General features: G+C 37.7%; 1 protein-coding gene across 4 annotated transcripts in view; it reads right to left on the bottom strand.

Annotated features, from left to right (window-relative positions):
• STAU1 (staufen double-stranded RNA binding protein 1) overlaps positions 1-16,267 on the bottom strand; it is an 18,233-nt gene extending 1,966 nt beyond the window's left edge. The window contains exons 1-10 of one of the 4 annotated variants that reach the window (XM_008944561.1): positions 16,114-16,267; positions 14,306-14,444; positions 13,418-13,583; positions 7,998-8,096; positions 6,460-6,672; positions 5,755-5,898; positions 4,756-4,902; positions 3,871-3,943; positions 2,190-2,509; positions 1,323-1,445 (exon numbers count right to left, since the gene is read on the bottom strand). In XM_008944561.1, the coding sequence (XP_008942809.1) occupies positions 1,323-1,445; positions 2,190-2,509; positions 3,871-3,943; positions 4,756-4,902; positions 5,755-5,898; positions 6,460-6,672; positions 7,998-8,096; positions 13,418-13,583; positions 14,306-14,406 (1,386 nt within the window). In that variant the 5' untranslated portion in view covers positions 14,407-14,444; positions 16,114-16,267. Of the gene's footprint in view, positions 1-1,322; positions 1,446-2,189; positions 2,510-3,870; positions 3,944-4,755; positions 4,903-5,754; positions 5,899-6,459; positions 6,691-7,997; positions 8,097-13,417; positions 13,584-14,305; positions 14,445-16,113 lie in introns of all 4 variants that reach the window. The other 3 variants (XM_008944562.1, XM_008944558.1, XM_008944559.1) reach the window with 3 other exon arrangements.
• Between the last annotated feature and the right edge of the window lie 1,086 nt (positions 16,268-17,353).

Below are 17,353 nucleotides of genomic sequence, written 5' to 3'. Positions count from 1 at the left end.
TTCCTGCTGTATCTGTTTTAACAATGAGGGAAAATTAACTCAGTAGTACTATTAATATCAAGGAAAACCATACTAAATTAGTAATGGCTCAAACCATATAGAGCTTAAGACAAAGGACATTAAAATACAGAGAAACAAAAAGTCCTTTGCAGAAAAAGAAAACAAGTTACACAAGAAGCAAAAATATAACACAGGGCATGTGTGAGGGTTTAAGAGAAGAGCCAACGTGACATGGCTAATGCAGAAGTAAGTCACCTCCTTTGAGAGCTGAAATCTTTTTCTACTTTATTCAGATCAGTTTCAGGTGCACCTTTACAGAATAGCCCTGATTAGTTATGGCACATGGATCAGTGAAAGCTGAATATCTGAACAGAGGAAGGTTCTCATGTTGGCCCAGTCACAAGGTTTGAGCTCCAGGCTTTCCTTTTCCCTTCCACTTACAGCACTGACTTGTGTGCCTAGTCTTACAGGAGCTCTTCACAGCAGGATATTGGGATGGGTATGAAAACATCAAAGTTACGTAACACAGATCAAAGAAATCTGTAACAAATTATAGCCAATAGAACATCACTGCAAAATTTTAGTATAAAAGTCAGTAAAATCGGGATTTCCTGAATGTATTTATATATTGCAAAATACTACTGTAGTCAGCAGTCAGGGCTCAGGTCACCACTGGGCACCAAAAGGACTAAATTATTCTCAAATTATAGTAGACTGTGTATCTATTGCTAGCAATATATAATGTCTTTTACAAAGTCCCTTACAGTTTGCATGCACTACAGCAGACTCATTCTTTCACAAAAAATATTTCAGCTACTGTTAATAAAAGATCTTACTTATAAAGAGAGTTTAACAGATTTAGCATCTCCTGCTATCTAACAGTGAACTCTATTTCTTCCATTTTGGATCCCATTCCAGCAGAAATTCTGGTAACACAAACCCAAGTGTTATGGTTTCCAATGAAGTATCAGCCCATTCATAACGTTAGAGAAAAGAAGCTGACATGCTCTTATGTTTTAAAAGCTCCTTTTCATGCATTTTCTTTAATATGTTGTCATGCAAATACTATCACAATAAAGCAAACATGTTTTTCTGAAGACCAAAAATGTAAGTATATATTAAGTATTTCAAAGGTTACTCAGATTATATTCTGATAGCAATGATTTGAGCAGCCTGTGAAATATAAGACAGGAATGAGCCAGGGCGTTGTAGAGTATTTAATTCATTGCTGTCCAGCAGTAATGTGAAACCTTGGTCTATGTGCTGCAGCCCTTAGCTCAGTGAAGGCCAAAGAGAAAGCACTGCAGCAACATTCATCATACCATATCGTGGCACGATTCTACATCCTTCCCGATTCCATGGCTGATCAGTGGTGGCTGAGAGGAACAGTTTATAAGAGATACAAACTCATTCTTGTTATTTTTTGGAAAGTCTTTATATTCAACCTGAAGAAAAGAGAAGGAATTCATTCTTTTCAGTTAACCAAGTACAGGAAACAGATCACAACTGCTGTAGATTACTTGTGAGGTTCAGCTTCATATATGTACTTCTAATCATTCTGTCAGCCACCAAAGTCATTTACTCTAAAGCCTGATTTCACTTGCAGTGTTTTTCAGTAATCAAGAGAGCCCTGCAAGCCTCCTGCATAGAAGTGGCACTTAATGATGATTGGTGCTGGGATGGTCATAGCTATCTGCATTTAAAATTTTCCCTATTATAGCTCTTAAACCACTGACCTCCTTTAACATATTAATACAGGAATTTACATGCAATTCTGATGAAAGGAAACAAACAAGAAAATGTACAGATTATAGCAAATGTTAATGTATGAAAGATTATTAAAAAAAAAAACTGGTTTCAGATCAGTCAAGTTCAAGTTCATACTTTGGTCCTAAAACATGACAGTTTTCAGAAAATACTACTTTCTATTTTATTCCTCCAAGACTTCGGAGTAGCACTGAATTAAGGTTGATGATGTAGTACAGAAATGTATGTTTGAAAACTTAATAAAAAAAAATGTAAAATCCAGTACATTTCATAGGTGAAGTAAAACATATGCAAGAATTTCATATTAACAAGCAGCCTCAGAACACATCAGTCAGCAGCAGAACTATAAAGCTTTAGAACAAAGAACAGACTGGACCAGTTTGGACAGCTTTGGAAGAAATCTTGCAAAGCTGAATGCTTACCTGGATTCCTTGAACATTGGAAAGATAGTCCAGCTGCTCAGAGGGCCTAGTAAGTGGTCCGTGGGGTACGTGGCCTGATGAGTTGTTATTCTTTAATATGGTCTCAGCAGTAGGAGAAGTACCACCATACAATAGCTCTCTAGCAATCATTGCTGTTACCGTAGCCTTGGCAGGATTTGGGGCTGCCCTATTGAACTCTTTGGTGTGGTGTCCTTGATTGGCTCCTACAGCTTGTGCAACCTCAGGGACCATGGGAAGAATGCCAGCAGGAAGCTGCTGATGGCTGAGATAAGGCATCCTAAATTCATCTTCTTTATTACCTGAGAAGAGAGAGGTACATACTGAACAGATGCTGCTTCTGCAGGCACGTCAGGGCACACACAGGCATCAAAAACCACGTTTGAAAACAATTTCTTTTAAATAACTTTTGAAACACTAACAAACTTAGCTTGATTTGCTGTTGCTGGGTCAGAGATTATCATCAAGACAGAGTTTGCTTGCTCAATAAGGGATTCAGTGCAACATCTGCCTCTGCCAAAAGGACCACCTTTACCTCTGACCTCTGGGAGCACCTTCTCCAGGTTAGTCAGGCTTACAGACACCTCAGACACTTACAACCACATTCTAGATATATCTTTGGTTTCAGAATTTTTCCACTTTATTTAAACTGTAGAAGCAGATAATGAAACCATAGAACAGCCAGAGTCACTGCTGAATATTGTAAAGACAGTGACAGATAGTCCACAAAGTTTAAACTGTATATTGTGGAAAGGTGACATGTAGGTAAGGTTAAATGTGGTGTTAGCACAGTACGAAGAAGCAGTAATGAGTATTTACAGCAAACAGTCAAGCACAGTCAGTTTTATTGATGCTATGGTGTAAGTTAGATTTAAGGGAAGTAAGAACAGCTTTTTATGGGGAAGTCACACAGAACTGTGGAGGAAAATTACAGGTGTGCTCAAAAAAGGTGGGGGTGACAATGCCACTGAAATAAACAGGTATCTGTATTGTGACATAATATTCAGCAGGACTGGGCTGTTTTAAGTCTAAGGATGAAAGCTAAAATTTTCAGGTAGAAGAAAGCAGGGATGGCAAAATTTGAATATGAAGTCAGGGAGTTTACCCAAGATCTTACAGATGCAGTAAAATGTTGCTGAAGTCCAAGTCAATTCCAACTAATAATTTAAACAACAAAATTATACTTGAACACAAAGCATCTGAAACATACCATCCAGAACAGAAATATGATGTGATAAGGCAAACTTTTCATAATGACTCCTCCCAGCAGTTTCCATCAGAGAACACCAACACCTGTATACCTGATGACCAGGTCTGGAGTCTTCTTTTATTCTAGTCAGTCATGTGTGGATCTGACCACTACAACCATCAACTGACTGAAATAAATGCAGGCACAGTTCTTTGCTCTCAGTCATTAGAGACCAAACACAGATGGAGAGGTTGTTCTGTACTACAAGGCCATTCCTTCCTTCTCCAACTGCTCGACCAGCCCATTACCACACATATGCTTCTGGCTCAGCTATCTTCTCCCTTCCCCGAGCAGGTGGCCACGCCAGCCACATATGGTAGGACTTGGGAGCAATAAGCTCTTTGGGATGGAGAAACCTATCTTAAACACACACAACAGCAACAAAGCCAAGCTTCTCTCTGTAAGGTTACTTACTAGTTGAAGTCTCTTCAGAACCTGGCTCAAAGAAGGTTACTTTTCTTCCATCACCTGGTTTTTTCACTGGTGTCTTAAAAATAAAAGAAAAAAAGCCAAACACACAATATCCCTTTCAAACTTCCCCCTCCAAATTTTAGAGTTTTCAAGATATACGTGATCTGACTAGTCAAAATTTTACTGAAAACTTTATTACTCAAAAAACTCAATTATTACAGAACTACAAAGAAGAGACAAGTTCTGTGCTTCTCATTCAGTGAATAACTTAAGCTATCTACAGACCAGTGAAGTGCTATTAAGAACAGAGATACTGAGAACTGGATACCATAATGAAGCCAGTTAAACTAACATTAGTTATTGGTATTGCTGAGGACAATGTACTGGACACAAATAAGCCTATGCATGAAAAGGAGAAAACTAAGCCCAGACTTGCTCTTTTAACTCCCTGGTAATATCTGCTGAATCAACAGAAGAATGCAAGGCTACTTTCCCTGCTGAGGGACCCACCAAAGAAACAGACTGCTGTTAGTGGTAAGGCTATGTAAAACTTAGCCTGTGGGAGCAGTACCACAAAGTCCCATAACCTGCATCTCTGCAGGTTTCTAAAACAACTACATCAATTAGCACAGATTCTGAGCTACTCTATAAAGAGGAAATACATTCATTTAGCCTTCTGATAAAACTTTGATTTATCTGCAAAATCTAACCCTTAATTTATCCCAAAACACACTATATTTTAGTGAACAGTCACCTCAATACAAGCTCTTCCTGGCTAGGGCAGAAAGCACGATTTTACTACACTGGCAGTGCCCTCACCAGCTGCTACTGTTCCAAGTGACCTTTTGCTGTAGCATTAAACAGCAGTTGATTCTTTAGGACTCTTACCTTCTCTTCTGTTTTTAATGCTGGCTTTGGAGGTTGAGGTTGAGGGACTTTGAAACCTAAAAGTTCCAACATATTTTCAGCTGCATTGCGTTTAGCAACTTTTTTGTTAGTGCCCATTCCTTCAGCTGTGTGTACACCAACTTTCACCTGGGCAAAAGAGGAAGAAAAGCCACATCAATTCTTAAAACAGTAGTATGAGGATTTGCTTATTTGTGATCTGTCTCAAGCACGCCATGATTCACAGAACAGTTCTAGTGATCATTACTCTAATCAAGCTGTCATTTATTATCAACAATCATTTGCCTCCAAGCACAAAAAAATGCAACCAGGAGTCACACAACCAGCTATATTTAATCAACTCACCTTGGCAACAGCCGAAATGCTCAAAACTGGTATCAGAGCAGATATAAATTTTCCAAGCTGAAGTTAGAGGTTTACGAGTCTACTAATGTAGTGGAAAGAAAGCAACTAACTTTCCTGTCTTGGCTAGGATAAGAGAAAGGTCTGGAAAATGCACTTAATTATTTAGAGGCTAGTAGACACTCAGTATTAAAAATACTACTATGCTATTGGGATTTTCAACGCAGATTGCAGGAAGTGCAGCTCTCTAAAGCAACACAAGAAGACTCAGGAAGGAGGAAATGAAGGATATGCAGGTTCATGTTAATAAATCCTACATTACAAAATATAAGAAACTCAGTATCTCTTAATGGAAGATTAATATTTCTGTTAATTAAAACACTAGGCAGTTACAACATGGACTTCTGGTGCCCTAAGCAATTATTTTTTTAAACACAATTCAGTTTACTTTTATTGAACTGCTCTCTTCCTTGAACGCAGCCCACTAAATATTTTCTTAATAAATATTTTCTTAATAAATTTAATGGAATTTTGGCCATAATCCTGTTAACTTTGCATGTCATCATAACAACCTTATTACCATAAGAAAAAAAAAAAAAAGAAGCCATGCAACTAGATTTCTGAAATTACTATACAAACCTGCATAACAAACTCCCTGCGCCTTGGAAGACCACGTTCTGTGATGAGCATGTACTCTGGTTCCTTCTCTTTCTTGGCCTGCTGTATCTGGGCAAGTCTGCTAATGGGATTCATTCCTTGACCATACTCTGGACTTGTTTGCAGCTATGTAGAACAATGTTTAGGAAATAAGCCAAAATTTGTGAGTATTTGGTTTAATAGACAAAATGTAGTGTGGCACTGAATTCATTCACCTCTGAAATTTAAAAACCACTGAAATAAAAGTTGCTTGATGAAACACTGTCACAGCCAAAGAGAAACACTCAATTTGTCTGGCTCTGCTGTCACCACTGACCACATATAACCTACCACTGGTAATACAAGTTCTAATCCTGCTGTATTAGGAGGGACAAGCTTGCAGGAGATTTTGCACAAGCAAAATCATGCAAAACTCAAAGCTGTAAAGTCTAAGGCTTGAAAGTCAGAGCTTGATTTTTATGTGCCACTCATGCTTTTTTAAGGTTTCTCTTTCAGCCTGAATTTGCTAATAACTGTTTTAAAAGTGGTATCACAACCCCATTTACAGTGGGAGCAAAATATTATTTCATCTCTAGCACCAGACTTCTGATAAATGTTGAGCAATTGAAGTGTTCATAATTACTCAGAAATGCCTCCCACCTGATGATTATTTGTAACAGTCAGATTTCCAATCTGTCTATCTCTTACCTTCACTATTGATTTTGTTTTCTTTTTGATTCGTGGCTTCATTTTCTCAACCGTAGGAAGGGGTGGCAATTTTTTCAGTTCTTCTAAGACTGCTATTGCAGCATTTTTCTTGGAGATCTTCTTGCTCTTTCCTTCACCTTCACCCATGAATTCTCCAACTGACACCTTGGTTACAAAGCTCTTCATATGGGGAGGACCACTTTCCTTGGTCACCTGTTTCAGAGGGAAAAACTGAGTGAAAGCGTGATAAACATTTATTAAAAATGGTAGGGCACATTGTTTATAGCAAACTTCTCTTAAGAACTATGGATAAAGAGATTTTAGATTCTCACACAATCCAGAAAGTAGAGCTGTAAATCATACTCACTCTAACATAATCCCACCCAAATAAACATATACTTAAAAGATCAGATGCAGCAAGCGGCATACAGTATTTACAGAAGTCGTTAAGCCATCTTATTTAATTTACTGATTTACTCTTTCAATACTAAAATACAGCTGTTCTATTTCACACTTCTACACAGTTAACATCACCTCATTAAATACATCATGTGACAGCAATAGAACACTAGAGACAAAGCAATTCATTAGGACCCGGCATTTTAGTTCAGAAATCAAGAATTCTGGAGGCATTTAGGAGGCAGCTGCCTACTACAGATTTAATCTTTTAGCTCCATTCATAACACATCATACTTCAAAATATCCATAAAGCCAAAACGTAAGAATGAATTAAGAACTTCCACCCACAACTGGCTTTGTGTGACAGTATATTTTTACCAGTGATGCTCAGGCTAATCTGCAATAGTTGAAAACTTCATGTAAAATTTCACAGAATGGTTTTATAAGCAGTTTAGTTACACACGATTGTGTTTTCTTACTATAATGATTCGGATAGTTGACTGAAATGTTACTCTGCCAGCTCAGGAAAGCAGCATGATAAATTAATATTTCAGTGATCAGAGATGCTCCAATGGAAGCTATTGATTTAAGGGAACTAAAATGATCAAGGAGAGGCAAAGAGGCAGCAAGCAGCCAGGCCAAAGGGAAAGGAAAGTAAGATGCACATGAGGTCACCTCATGGCAAGAAAAGAAACCTATTTGTGAGGTTCTGCAACCTGCGGGTAGTCCACATCAGTTAATTAAGCAAATACTTCCATAAATATCTTTCAGAGTGAGCTATACTCTCTTGCCTTGACTCTGCACTTCAATGTTCTAACCATTAATGTGAAGTTGTGTTTTGGTTCTTCGCTGTAATACTGATTTTTCAAAAAGCTTGGAAAAAAGATTGCACAGACAACCACAGGGTAGCTGTTCACTCATGATTTTAGTGCATGAATTTGTGAACAGGTGGATTTTTTGTTTTTCTTCACTTTAGCATAGACTGAGACAATCAGGGTGACTGTCAAAGATAAAAGTGTATTCACAACTAACAAGACGTTAAAAGTCAGTTGTTTGGGGTTATCTAGAAGAGACTCAACTTAATGTGTACCCTTAATATTCTAATAAAAACAAATCTAGAGCTTGTAAAATAAACATACCTCAAAATTCACAGGCAAGTTCCTTTTAAGTGCAATCTCAAAAACTTGGCTTATTTCAGATTTATTGAGATTTTCATCATCTGGTTCTTTTCCGTTAACCTAAAAGAAGCATACTCTATTTAAAATAAAGATCCTATTAAATTGATTTTTATCCATCCAACCAGTTTACGGAACTCTCAAAATTTTAAGGAGTCTGACCTTTACTGCCCTTTTACTTGAATGTGTAGAAATGCAGCACACATACTACAGCACTGAAACTTCAGAAACTCATTAAGGTGTATGTGTAAACATTAGCAAACCTTCATATCTTCATGTGCTCGTTACAGGAAAGAACAAATGGAATAAGGGCCAATAGGCTTAAAAATCTATTCATAGAAAAACAAACTGAAGTGTTAAATGAACTGATTTCCAAATGGAAGTACCTTTATGAAATACAGTTTTCATATACTGATTGGACGTTTGCACCAAAAGCACTAAGACAGGATCAGATAAGAGAAAGGGCAGGAAAAATAAAGATTCTGAGAATGGGACCAATGTAAATAAAGGATGGCTAGTTAGACCCTGGCATAGTCCTGTCTTAACATGCTCCCTTGGAAATGCTTCACCTATAGATTTTTTTTTTTCTCATCTGAGGAACATACTGCCAGGAACTTGCCTTAAATCAATTGGTGTACCTCTCTGAGAACTTACACCTGCTAGGAGGACAGCAGTGCCAAGTGAAGCTTACCTACAGGCACTTCTACGTATCTCCAGGTAAAATTTTCATTGTGATTCCAAAAATGTCTTCAATGATGTTGGGATCAACATGAACTAAGAGGCATGGTAACAGCAACAGAGAAATTTTAAGACTAAGTGTCCAGCAGTGATATTGGAAAGATTATGATTAAGATGAACAGCAACAATTTCACCAATTACATCATGCCACAATACCAGTTATGCAACCAGGTAACAAAAATTATTTCAATATTTCCTTGGACCAGCAGAAATATGCTAGAGAGCCCTCATTGACAAAAAATAGTTTTGATGGTAGCAAGCATTCCCAATGTCTGTTACTAACAAGTTAGACTAAAACACGAAGGATTTTTTTTTGCCATCAGTTAAAACAGCCTCTTCCCATCTCAGAAAAAAAACACATTAGGAAAAGTAATCTGTGGTTTTCACACTGTTGACCTTGTATTTAAGGTTCAGGTTGAGAACATTTCAGAAGAGCACATATAGCCCGAGATCCTTTTACAGTGATAACATCTGATACCTCTGATCCCACTACTACATCCAGTCTCCAGACTTTACGTGAGGTGTACACAGAACAACCTCCAGGTCTTCAGAAACTAAGACCATATGATGGCACCGCTCCCACAGGAGCGAGGCAAAGGCACTGTGCTTTAGGCTTCATGAGAAACGTGGAGGCAACACCTGCACTAGCAAAACCATTCTGTACCTCAACAGAAGGCACAATGTGAGTAAAAGTTGGCAAAATCAAGAATGAACACAGGAGTTGAAAGTCTTGGTCATCATATTCTAAAACCTATTTCAAATGTAATAGGTAAGTTCAAAAGGAATAACATCTTACAGGCAGTAAAAATATTTGAATTACTAAGGTCTTATTTTATTATGGTTCAGGTGTTACATCAAGTTTAGTAGCACCACCTCTAGGAATGATCTGTCACTATCCTTACTACCACAGCATTAGCACAATCACTTTAGTTACAAATATTTTCCCTCTCCTTGTAATTTCAGGTATATTCTAGTTTTTCAAATTCTGACAATTTTCTTTGTGTAGGTAACCAGGACTTCTCTTTATTGGATTAGATTTTTCCCATTTAATATCCTTTCAAGAGAATACAAGTAAATAGTATGGAATGATTTACTACATTACAGTACAAGTCTGTACACTAGGTGTAAAACAGTTACTTTTCTTCAATAACTTTACCTAAAAGGATTAAATTAATAGCAAAATAACAATTAACAGACTAAAGCTATTTTAGTGATTATTTTGCCTCTACTTGAGTTCTGGATGAGTTTATTTTATAAGTCAAAAATAATCATACCTACATGCTCTCCCTTTTCCTCTTTCCCTGCACACCTGAAGGCAACTGATCTATAAAGTCTGGTTTTACAGGAATTGGTACATGTACATAGACTAAACTCTACAAGAAACCTATGCCTCTATATAAGAACAAGAACACAAATATTAGTATTTACCACTCCTAGCTCTCAAATTGTTCAAATCCATCTCTAACAAGTGAAAAAACAGTCACAAAAAGAAGCAAAAATGATAGATTAAAAAACTCCCAAGCAAATGGCAGAAGTAGTACGTTCCTTTAAGAGGAATTTGCCCTTTTCAGTGCACTCTTTCAACATACACTTCCCCAAAGACTGCTTATAAGCAAACTGAAAACCAGTGGAGCTGCAGATTAGAACTAATGACATTGATGACTTCAACCTAACTCTCAGTCTATTTCCTTCCACATTAGAGGTATAAAAAGCAGCTGATAGTTACCAAATTGGCAAAAAAACCCATAGAAGTCATTCTGGTTTTAGTATTTTCAGGCAAAAGTTAGATTTTCTGTTTAAGGGCTGTGCTAGAAAGCATTACTTTCTATGTTTTCTAAGCTTTAAATAGATGCTTTATCACCTTTGCCTTTGAACATGCAAAGTAACCCCAAACTGCAACTTTGTGTCTTAACTCCAATCAGACTAACTTAGGTGGGAAGGGTCCTCTGGAGGTCTCCTACTACAGCCTCCCACTCAAAGCACAGACAGATTTAAAATTAATTGTGTTATTCAGGTAGGGCTTTGTCCAATTGAGAGCAAATATTATTAATTGTTTTTCCTGCCATTTGCTTCTAGATTTGCAGTCTAGGAAGGTGAGAGAAATGGTCTTTCTTATTCTTCAAGTCTAATAATTTTATTCAATTATTTTGTCTTAAGCACTGAATATTTTCTAATTTAAAAATACAAGAGTAAAATCATGTAAATACAAAAATATGCAAAATTAAATTTAAACATTTTTTTAAAATTACCCCTCCCCAAGCACTGTATTACAATAGCACCTCTTATGCTGTTACAGAACTGTATCCTTCAAGGACCTCGCCTCACTGAATGCAAGAATGAACAGTGCTCACTTAGAGGTAAAATCTTCCTTGTTTTATCTTCATCTTATCTAGTGCAAAATGCTGTTACAAAACCAGCAATTCCCCCTGACATTCCTAAAACTACAATATCTGAAAGCCACAAATATTAACAAACATCACTTAAGCACCAAACTTTAAATTAAGATGTGATTGACCCGAGTCTGTACTATAAAACAGCACTCTCTGTTCAAAGGACTGCTCTCCTTAGCACAGCTGCATTTTTTACTGTTCATTTTGTAGACAAGTCAAACAAATAGAAAAATAAAATGACAAATGTATGTTTCTCACTGAAGTTTAAGTCACTTGTCCAGCATACGTATAGCAGGGTCAAGACAGCATTCATCTCCCAGTGAGCTTGCAACTGCTTTATTCATAAAACAATTTTCCCTTCTTGTATCTCTTACATCATTCACAATAATATTCCCCTTAACATGTCCTTAAAAAAAAAACCAAACCAAATAAAAAAAAAAAAAAAACAGAAAAGGGAGAGACTCTGTAGGCTTCCTCCACCTCTTGATTTTTATCCCTTACACTGAATGAGACATCCTATAGAAAAGGATACCTGGTAACATAAAGGCAGCTGCAGTCTTTCTTCTGAAGACCTCACATTACTCAACTTTAAACACAACTCCACAAACGGTCAGAAAGGCATAGTACAGAATCATTTCTGAAAAAGTGAACAGAAAAGAACTCTACTACATGGCATCCTGTTTTCTGCAGAGATGGACTCCTTGGGTCCAGCACATGGGACTTTGCTACCTGAGGTGGAAAGACAGCTGATGACAGTAGGTTATCTTTATGACAGTGAGTGCAAAAAGAGGATGGTACACATCACTGACACAGAATGACAACACTCAGGAATGTGGGGTTCCCCTGTACTGACAGGGAACATCCCCCCCTCAGGACTGACCTCTCCTGCGTGAAGACGTCCAGCTTGTCCCTGACCACACTGTGCCTATCACCAGCTCTAGATTTCAGTGCAGAACTCATCTCCAGTCCTTCAGCTTCTATCCCCAGCAGCATTTGCAACCCGTTGACTCTTAGTAGCCTCCATCACTCAATAACAGCCATTCCTCTACGACAGCTTCCCGCTACCTGAACCACTACCATCAGTGCCTCCCAGGCCTCTCCCCTGAAGCATCGGATCCAGTGTTTTTGGCTAATTATCTGGGCAATGCTCTCTCCCACAAACACACTCAGAAGTTTTAACTTGATGTTCCTTTGCTTCACAATACACATCCTCAATCCTCTTGCTCTGATGCTCCTGATAGTTCCCAACTATTTTTGTTTCCCTGTCTGAACCCCCTTGTTACCTTCTTGCCCAATTCTTCATTTTCCTTCTTTCTCAACACATAGCCAGACTCCATATCCACCAGGTTCTCCTGTTCCCCAGACTGTAAGTTATCAGTCTAACCTTCAGTTTCTGTTCACCACCTCTCTGGCGATGTCCTAGTCTCTCTTGCCTCTAGGTTTGCATTGCATGGCCTCCTCCTCAACATGACCTAGATGCCAGCATGGAGTAAATCAACAGATCTTTTGCTCTTAGGTTCTAACATCAAGCCCCCATAACTAAGACAGGTATAATGAGCCCATAAAGGAAAGACTAAATACACTCTTTGTAGCAGTCTCTGGCCAAAGCAGTCAGCCAACACAAGATAAGGGTGCACGCAGTTAACCAGCCCCAGAAGCCGAGTAACTTGTGTGAACACAATGAGACCTTCTGCCTAAAGCAACTTAACAAAAAAAGCAGGAAAAATACCAATAGCAAGGTCTTGCAATGGAAAATGCTGGACAGTCAAATATATGGAGAGATGAAAATTTGCTTCTTATATTCATAGCAAAATGTGTGTATGAGTTTATTACTTCTATGAACTTCCTGCTCTTCTAGAACTTTCATGTTTTTTCCCAAAATCATGTAGGAATTTTGCCCAGGAAGCAAACTCACATCTGATTTCTGTGTTGCCCATACTAGAATGCAAATACCCCATTTACACACTTCAGAAGTCTGCATATGATCTGTACCTGATAAGGTATTAGTTCCTATCTATGCTTCCAGTGCTCATATCTGACAGAGGTCTATAGCATTGCTGTGGAAAAACATGACAGCAAAAGAATTAATATAACTTCATTTGGGAAATTCTAATTCCATAGAAATTTATGTTTTTATTCAAAATGTTTCTGTTGACACAAGTAGGTCAACACTCTACATAGAATTAAATATCATATTGTCATCTTCCTCAGTATATCTTAGCAATTTACACTTACAGCACTAAGATCAATTCCCACCTCTGGTTTCTCAGGTAAAGGCTCATTCTGCAGAACTTTCAGTGCTTTAGCAGCTGCATCATGCTTAGCAGCTTGTCTTGTTCTTCCTTTCCCATGAAACTGCTGCCCTCCAATCGAAAGCTCAACTTGATAAAGTAAGGGCCCAACAGGAAATGGGTAAAAGTACCTGCAAAGAGATTTAAATAAGCATATAGTCTTGCCTACAAAGTAAACAAAACCGTAAGTTATACATGGATGAATCTCTTGGATATCAGTAACCACAACTCAGCACTAAAGCACTAGCATCAAGAAGCCAAATTTTGACTTTCAAGTCTGTAAGATTTTAGGGAGAAACCTTTGAAACAGAGTTCAAACATTTCTTGCCTTGCAATAGGAACACATTTCTAACCAACAAGAACAGAGAAGACAATGTAGGTATGCTTTTACAGACTTGGCAGGCCAGCAAGTTTTAAATTCTATGCCCATATAGAATTCTTTAAATGAAGCTTTAACTTAAATAGTTTTAGTAGAAGCATCAAAATGTTTTCTTCACTTTGGCTTTTACACAGAAAAGAAATGCAGTATTTGGGTAATATTTGGCTATTCACTTCACAAAGCTAGCTATACCCAAATGCCCTCAAAACTACTATTTGATACAGCTTCCTTTTCCTCCCTGCCAAAGAAAAAAGAAGAAACCCACTTAAATAAGACAAATTACAGATATTAATGGGGTGTGCTTATCAAAACCTTCCGCCTCATAAGCTGGCTATGTTTCAAGCAGAATATCCCTTTAAGGGATATTCTTTAAGTTGTATTTTTGGCTAGTTTTCAGAAGATAGCATCAAAGCACAGGGACCATGAGAGGGGACGTTCAGAGGCTGCAGCAGCAAAAACTCAGGCAATACATACCGTGGAGGATAGGTACCACCTCTCATAGTATAGTTGTACGTGGATCTCATCCCCGTATAAGGATCGATGGGTTTGTACATAGGTTTCTTGCCCAGCTTCATGCAAAGTGCATTCAACTCCACTGTGGGGGTTACACTGTCTAAATAAAAACGAGTATAAAAAGAGTTGTCCAACTGTCACAAGGAACTGAAGCAATCCAAACTCTTGCACTGTCTCAAAGCAGGGAAAACCCAACTCACATTCTCCCATATGCACTGTCTTAAATAAAGGAAGTCTGAACAGAAATGTTACTGAATACAAAGAAACTAAGTCTATATGATGCATATTAAATTAGCAGCCTAGTTCACTTGTGACAAATCCTCTCAGAAAAAAAATGTGAATTTGCTGGAGGCTGGTTTTGTTTTCTTTTTTGTAAATTTTTCTTTCAACTAGTGAAGGTACCTATTTATTTATTTTTACAGTGTATCTATCAATCTGGCCTGCAGAACAGAAATTTCTCTTTCCTCCAAAATACTTTTAAATTAACAGACATGCCACATACCATCTGTGTCTGTTGTTTACTGAAAATGATCAAATGTTTCTCTTTATACTCAATGACCTAAGAAGGGTTCTCACCACTCTTCAACTTTCAAATTGCAACAGGCCTTTTTAAAAGGGAGATATATTGCTACTGAGGGCTATAAACCTTTCTCCCAATGCAGATACTGTGTGGATTAAGAATTAACTGGCTATCCTCATTTGAGAAAGAACAGTCAAATAAATGGTCATTTTTTCTATCACAGGCATCACTGGCTCAGAAATCAGTGTGTACTCTGATACAGCAGTGTTTTGGTATAAAGCAGTTGCCAAAAGAAAATGAAATTATGGAACAGATGCACAGGCAAAATAAGTAATTGCTAGCTTCTAATATTTTCACTGTCGACTGCACAAAACTTTTCTGGAGACAGAATTTAGGTGATGTCAGAATACAACTGGCACAAAAGAGAAGTTTGACCCTTTGCTGAACATCCTAACACTACCTACCCCATTAGCTTGGAATTCAAGTGACTAAGAGTGAATGCAAAACAATCACACGTGCAGCTGAGATGTGAAGCTATTTTATACTTCATTTTATGCTTTAAAAATATCTTAAAAGCCATGTTAGTACAGTAAGAAGTTCTCTAAACATAGAAAACTACAACTGAAATACTTTTATGCAAATCAACATTATTTATCTTTAAAGAAGCACAAATGATGCAAACTCCAAAATTTTGAGCCAATCCCTCAAAACAAATTTAACAGGTTTTGGTTGCTTGTGGGTTTTGTTTGTTTGTTTTTTTATCATTTCCAAAGACATTTTTATTGTCAATCCTTTGAATTAGCCTATCAGCATTACACAACACATTCATCTAGCCATGCAAAAGATTATTCTTTGCTGTGAACAAATTTCTCACGTTTTCATTTGTTCATTTGGATTTTTTTTTTTTTTTTTACTTACTTTTATTTCTATTTTAAAGATCAGAATAAATATCTTTTCCAGGACTTCATCAAGTGTTACAATACAAACCAGTAAGTTAAACAGTGGGTTCTTCAGGCCTGAATGACCTGATGTTGAAACTCTATACTTTTAACTCAATATGATGATTTTTATCACATCACCTACAAAAATCAAAGGTTCAATCATGATGTTATTCTCACAACACCTGACAATCACCACTTTTAAATGCGCAGAATCACTGTTTTTATTCATCCTTATGCAACTTTAAAACACATACCAAAACCAGAAAGGTGTATGTTTATCTTTAAAATCAGTTTGTTGAGGGATCTACCTGGATTCTTGCCTTCACTACGAGAGGGACGAGCCGTAGGCTTGGGGAACTTCGTCCCCTCCAGAGCTTTGGCAGCTGCCGCGTGTTGCGCTTTTTTAATACTAGTTCCTTCAGCTTCCCAGTGCTGGTCCCCGAGAGTCAGCTGCACTGTAAACACCTCAAAAACAGGGAAAAAATTATGAGCTGCTTCAGTATTCACATGATTTATTAGACTCTCTTACACAAAACTGAGTCTCTTAGTGATGCAGAAGTTGAGAATACAGTAACCAAAGTTTTCTGAACTACCATGTCATCTCCAGGTTTTAAACTTTGGCCATGGATGGGACATCCCGAGGCCTGAACTAAGGATCTCCCAATTGCTGTAGGTGGCCACCATCCTGCACACCACCTGAGATCATGCAGGCTAAAAACCAAGAGACACGATGTGTATCGAGGCGACAGCTACGTGGATTGCTGGCATGCCAACATTGCTATGAACAGTAGCCTTGAAATTTAGACTGTTTTATTCCACATAATTCTTGCTTTAATACTGTGGGGTTTCTCAGGGTATTTTTCAGCAGTTTTAAGAAACGTAAGTTCACATGGTACCATAAGTGGTGCCACATACCCAGAGGTGAGCACAAGCCTTTCTGATTATAGTGCAAATCTCTGTGGCACGCTTTTTCAAGTACATGGGATAAGGAAGGATATATATTGCCCTAAATTTTCACAAATTAATCAAACAGCAAGCCAAGGTCTCCCTGGTAATGAAATGAAGTTTAATTTCAATCCGAACAAAACCACAAGCTAACAGATGCTCTGCATATTATTCCAATACTTTTTGTAACTGCAAACCTTGCCTCCTCTGCACATTGAAGCTGACATTACACATTTCGGACAAAAGATTTTAGTTCTTAATATTATTCGATTCGAATGCAATTTCTCCAACATACAAAAAACACCATTTCAGGAAACACCTTAAAGAGACAGTGTCAGATCAAATAGACACATCCCAGGTTGATTTTCATTGTATGCCTTCACCTCAGTTTTCACACAACAGATCTTCAACAAGGATGAAAAAGTTTAATAATGCTAAAACTCCCTTCTTCAGTGTTCTTTGAAGTAACACAAACTGCTTGTATACTTGCTGTATTCCCAAATAACCGTCTGCATACGAACTGAGTGCCAAAGGATTTGTGTATTACTGAGATTTTGACATGCTGTAAAGGATGTGCCACGATACGAGATGTGCACCATTTGC

The sequence above is a fragment of the Merops nubicus genome, unplaced genomic scaffold (genome assembly GCF_000691845.1).
Source record: "Merops nubicus isolate BGI_N331 unplaced genomic scaffold, ASM69184v1 scaffold41307, whole genome shotgun sequence".
In the NCBI taxonomy this organism is placed as follows: domain Eukaryota; kingdom Metazoa; phylum Chordata; class Aves; order Coraciiformes; family Meropidae; genus Merops; species Merops nubicus.
Note: the sequence above shows the minus strand (reverse complement) of the source record. Positions and strands in the feature narration are given on the sequence as shown.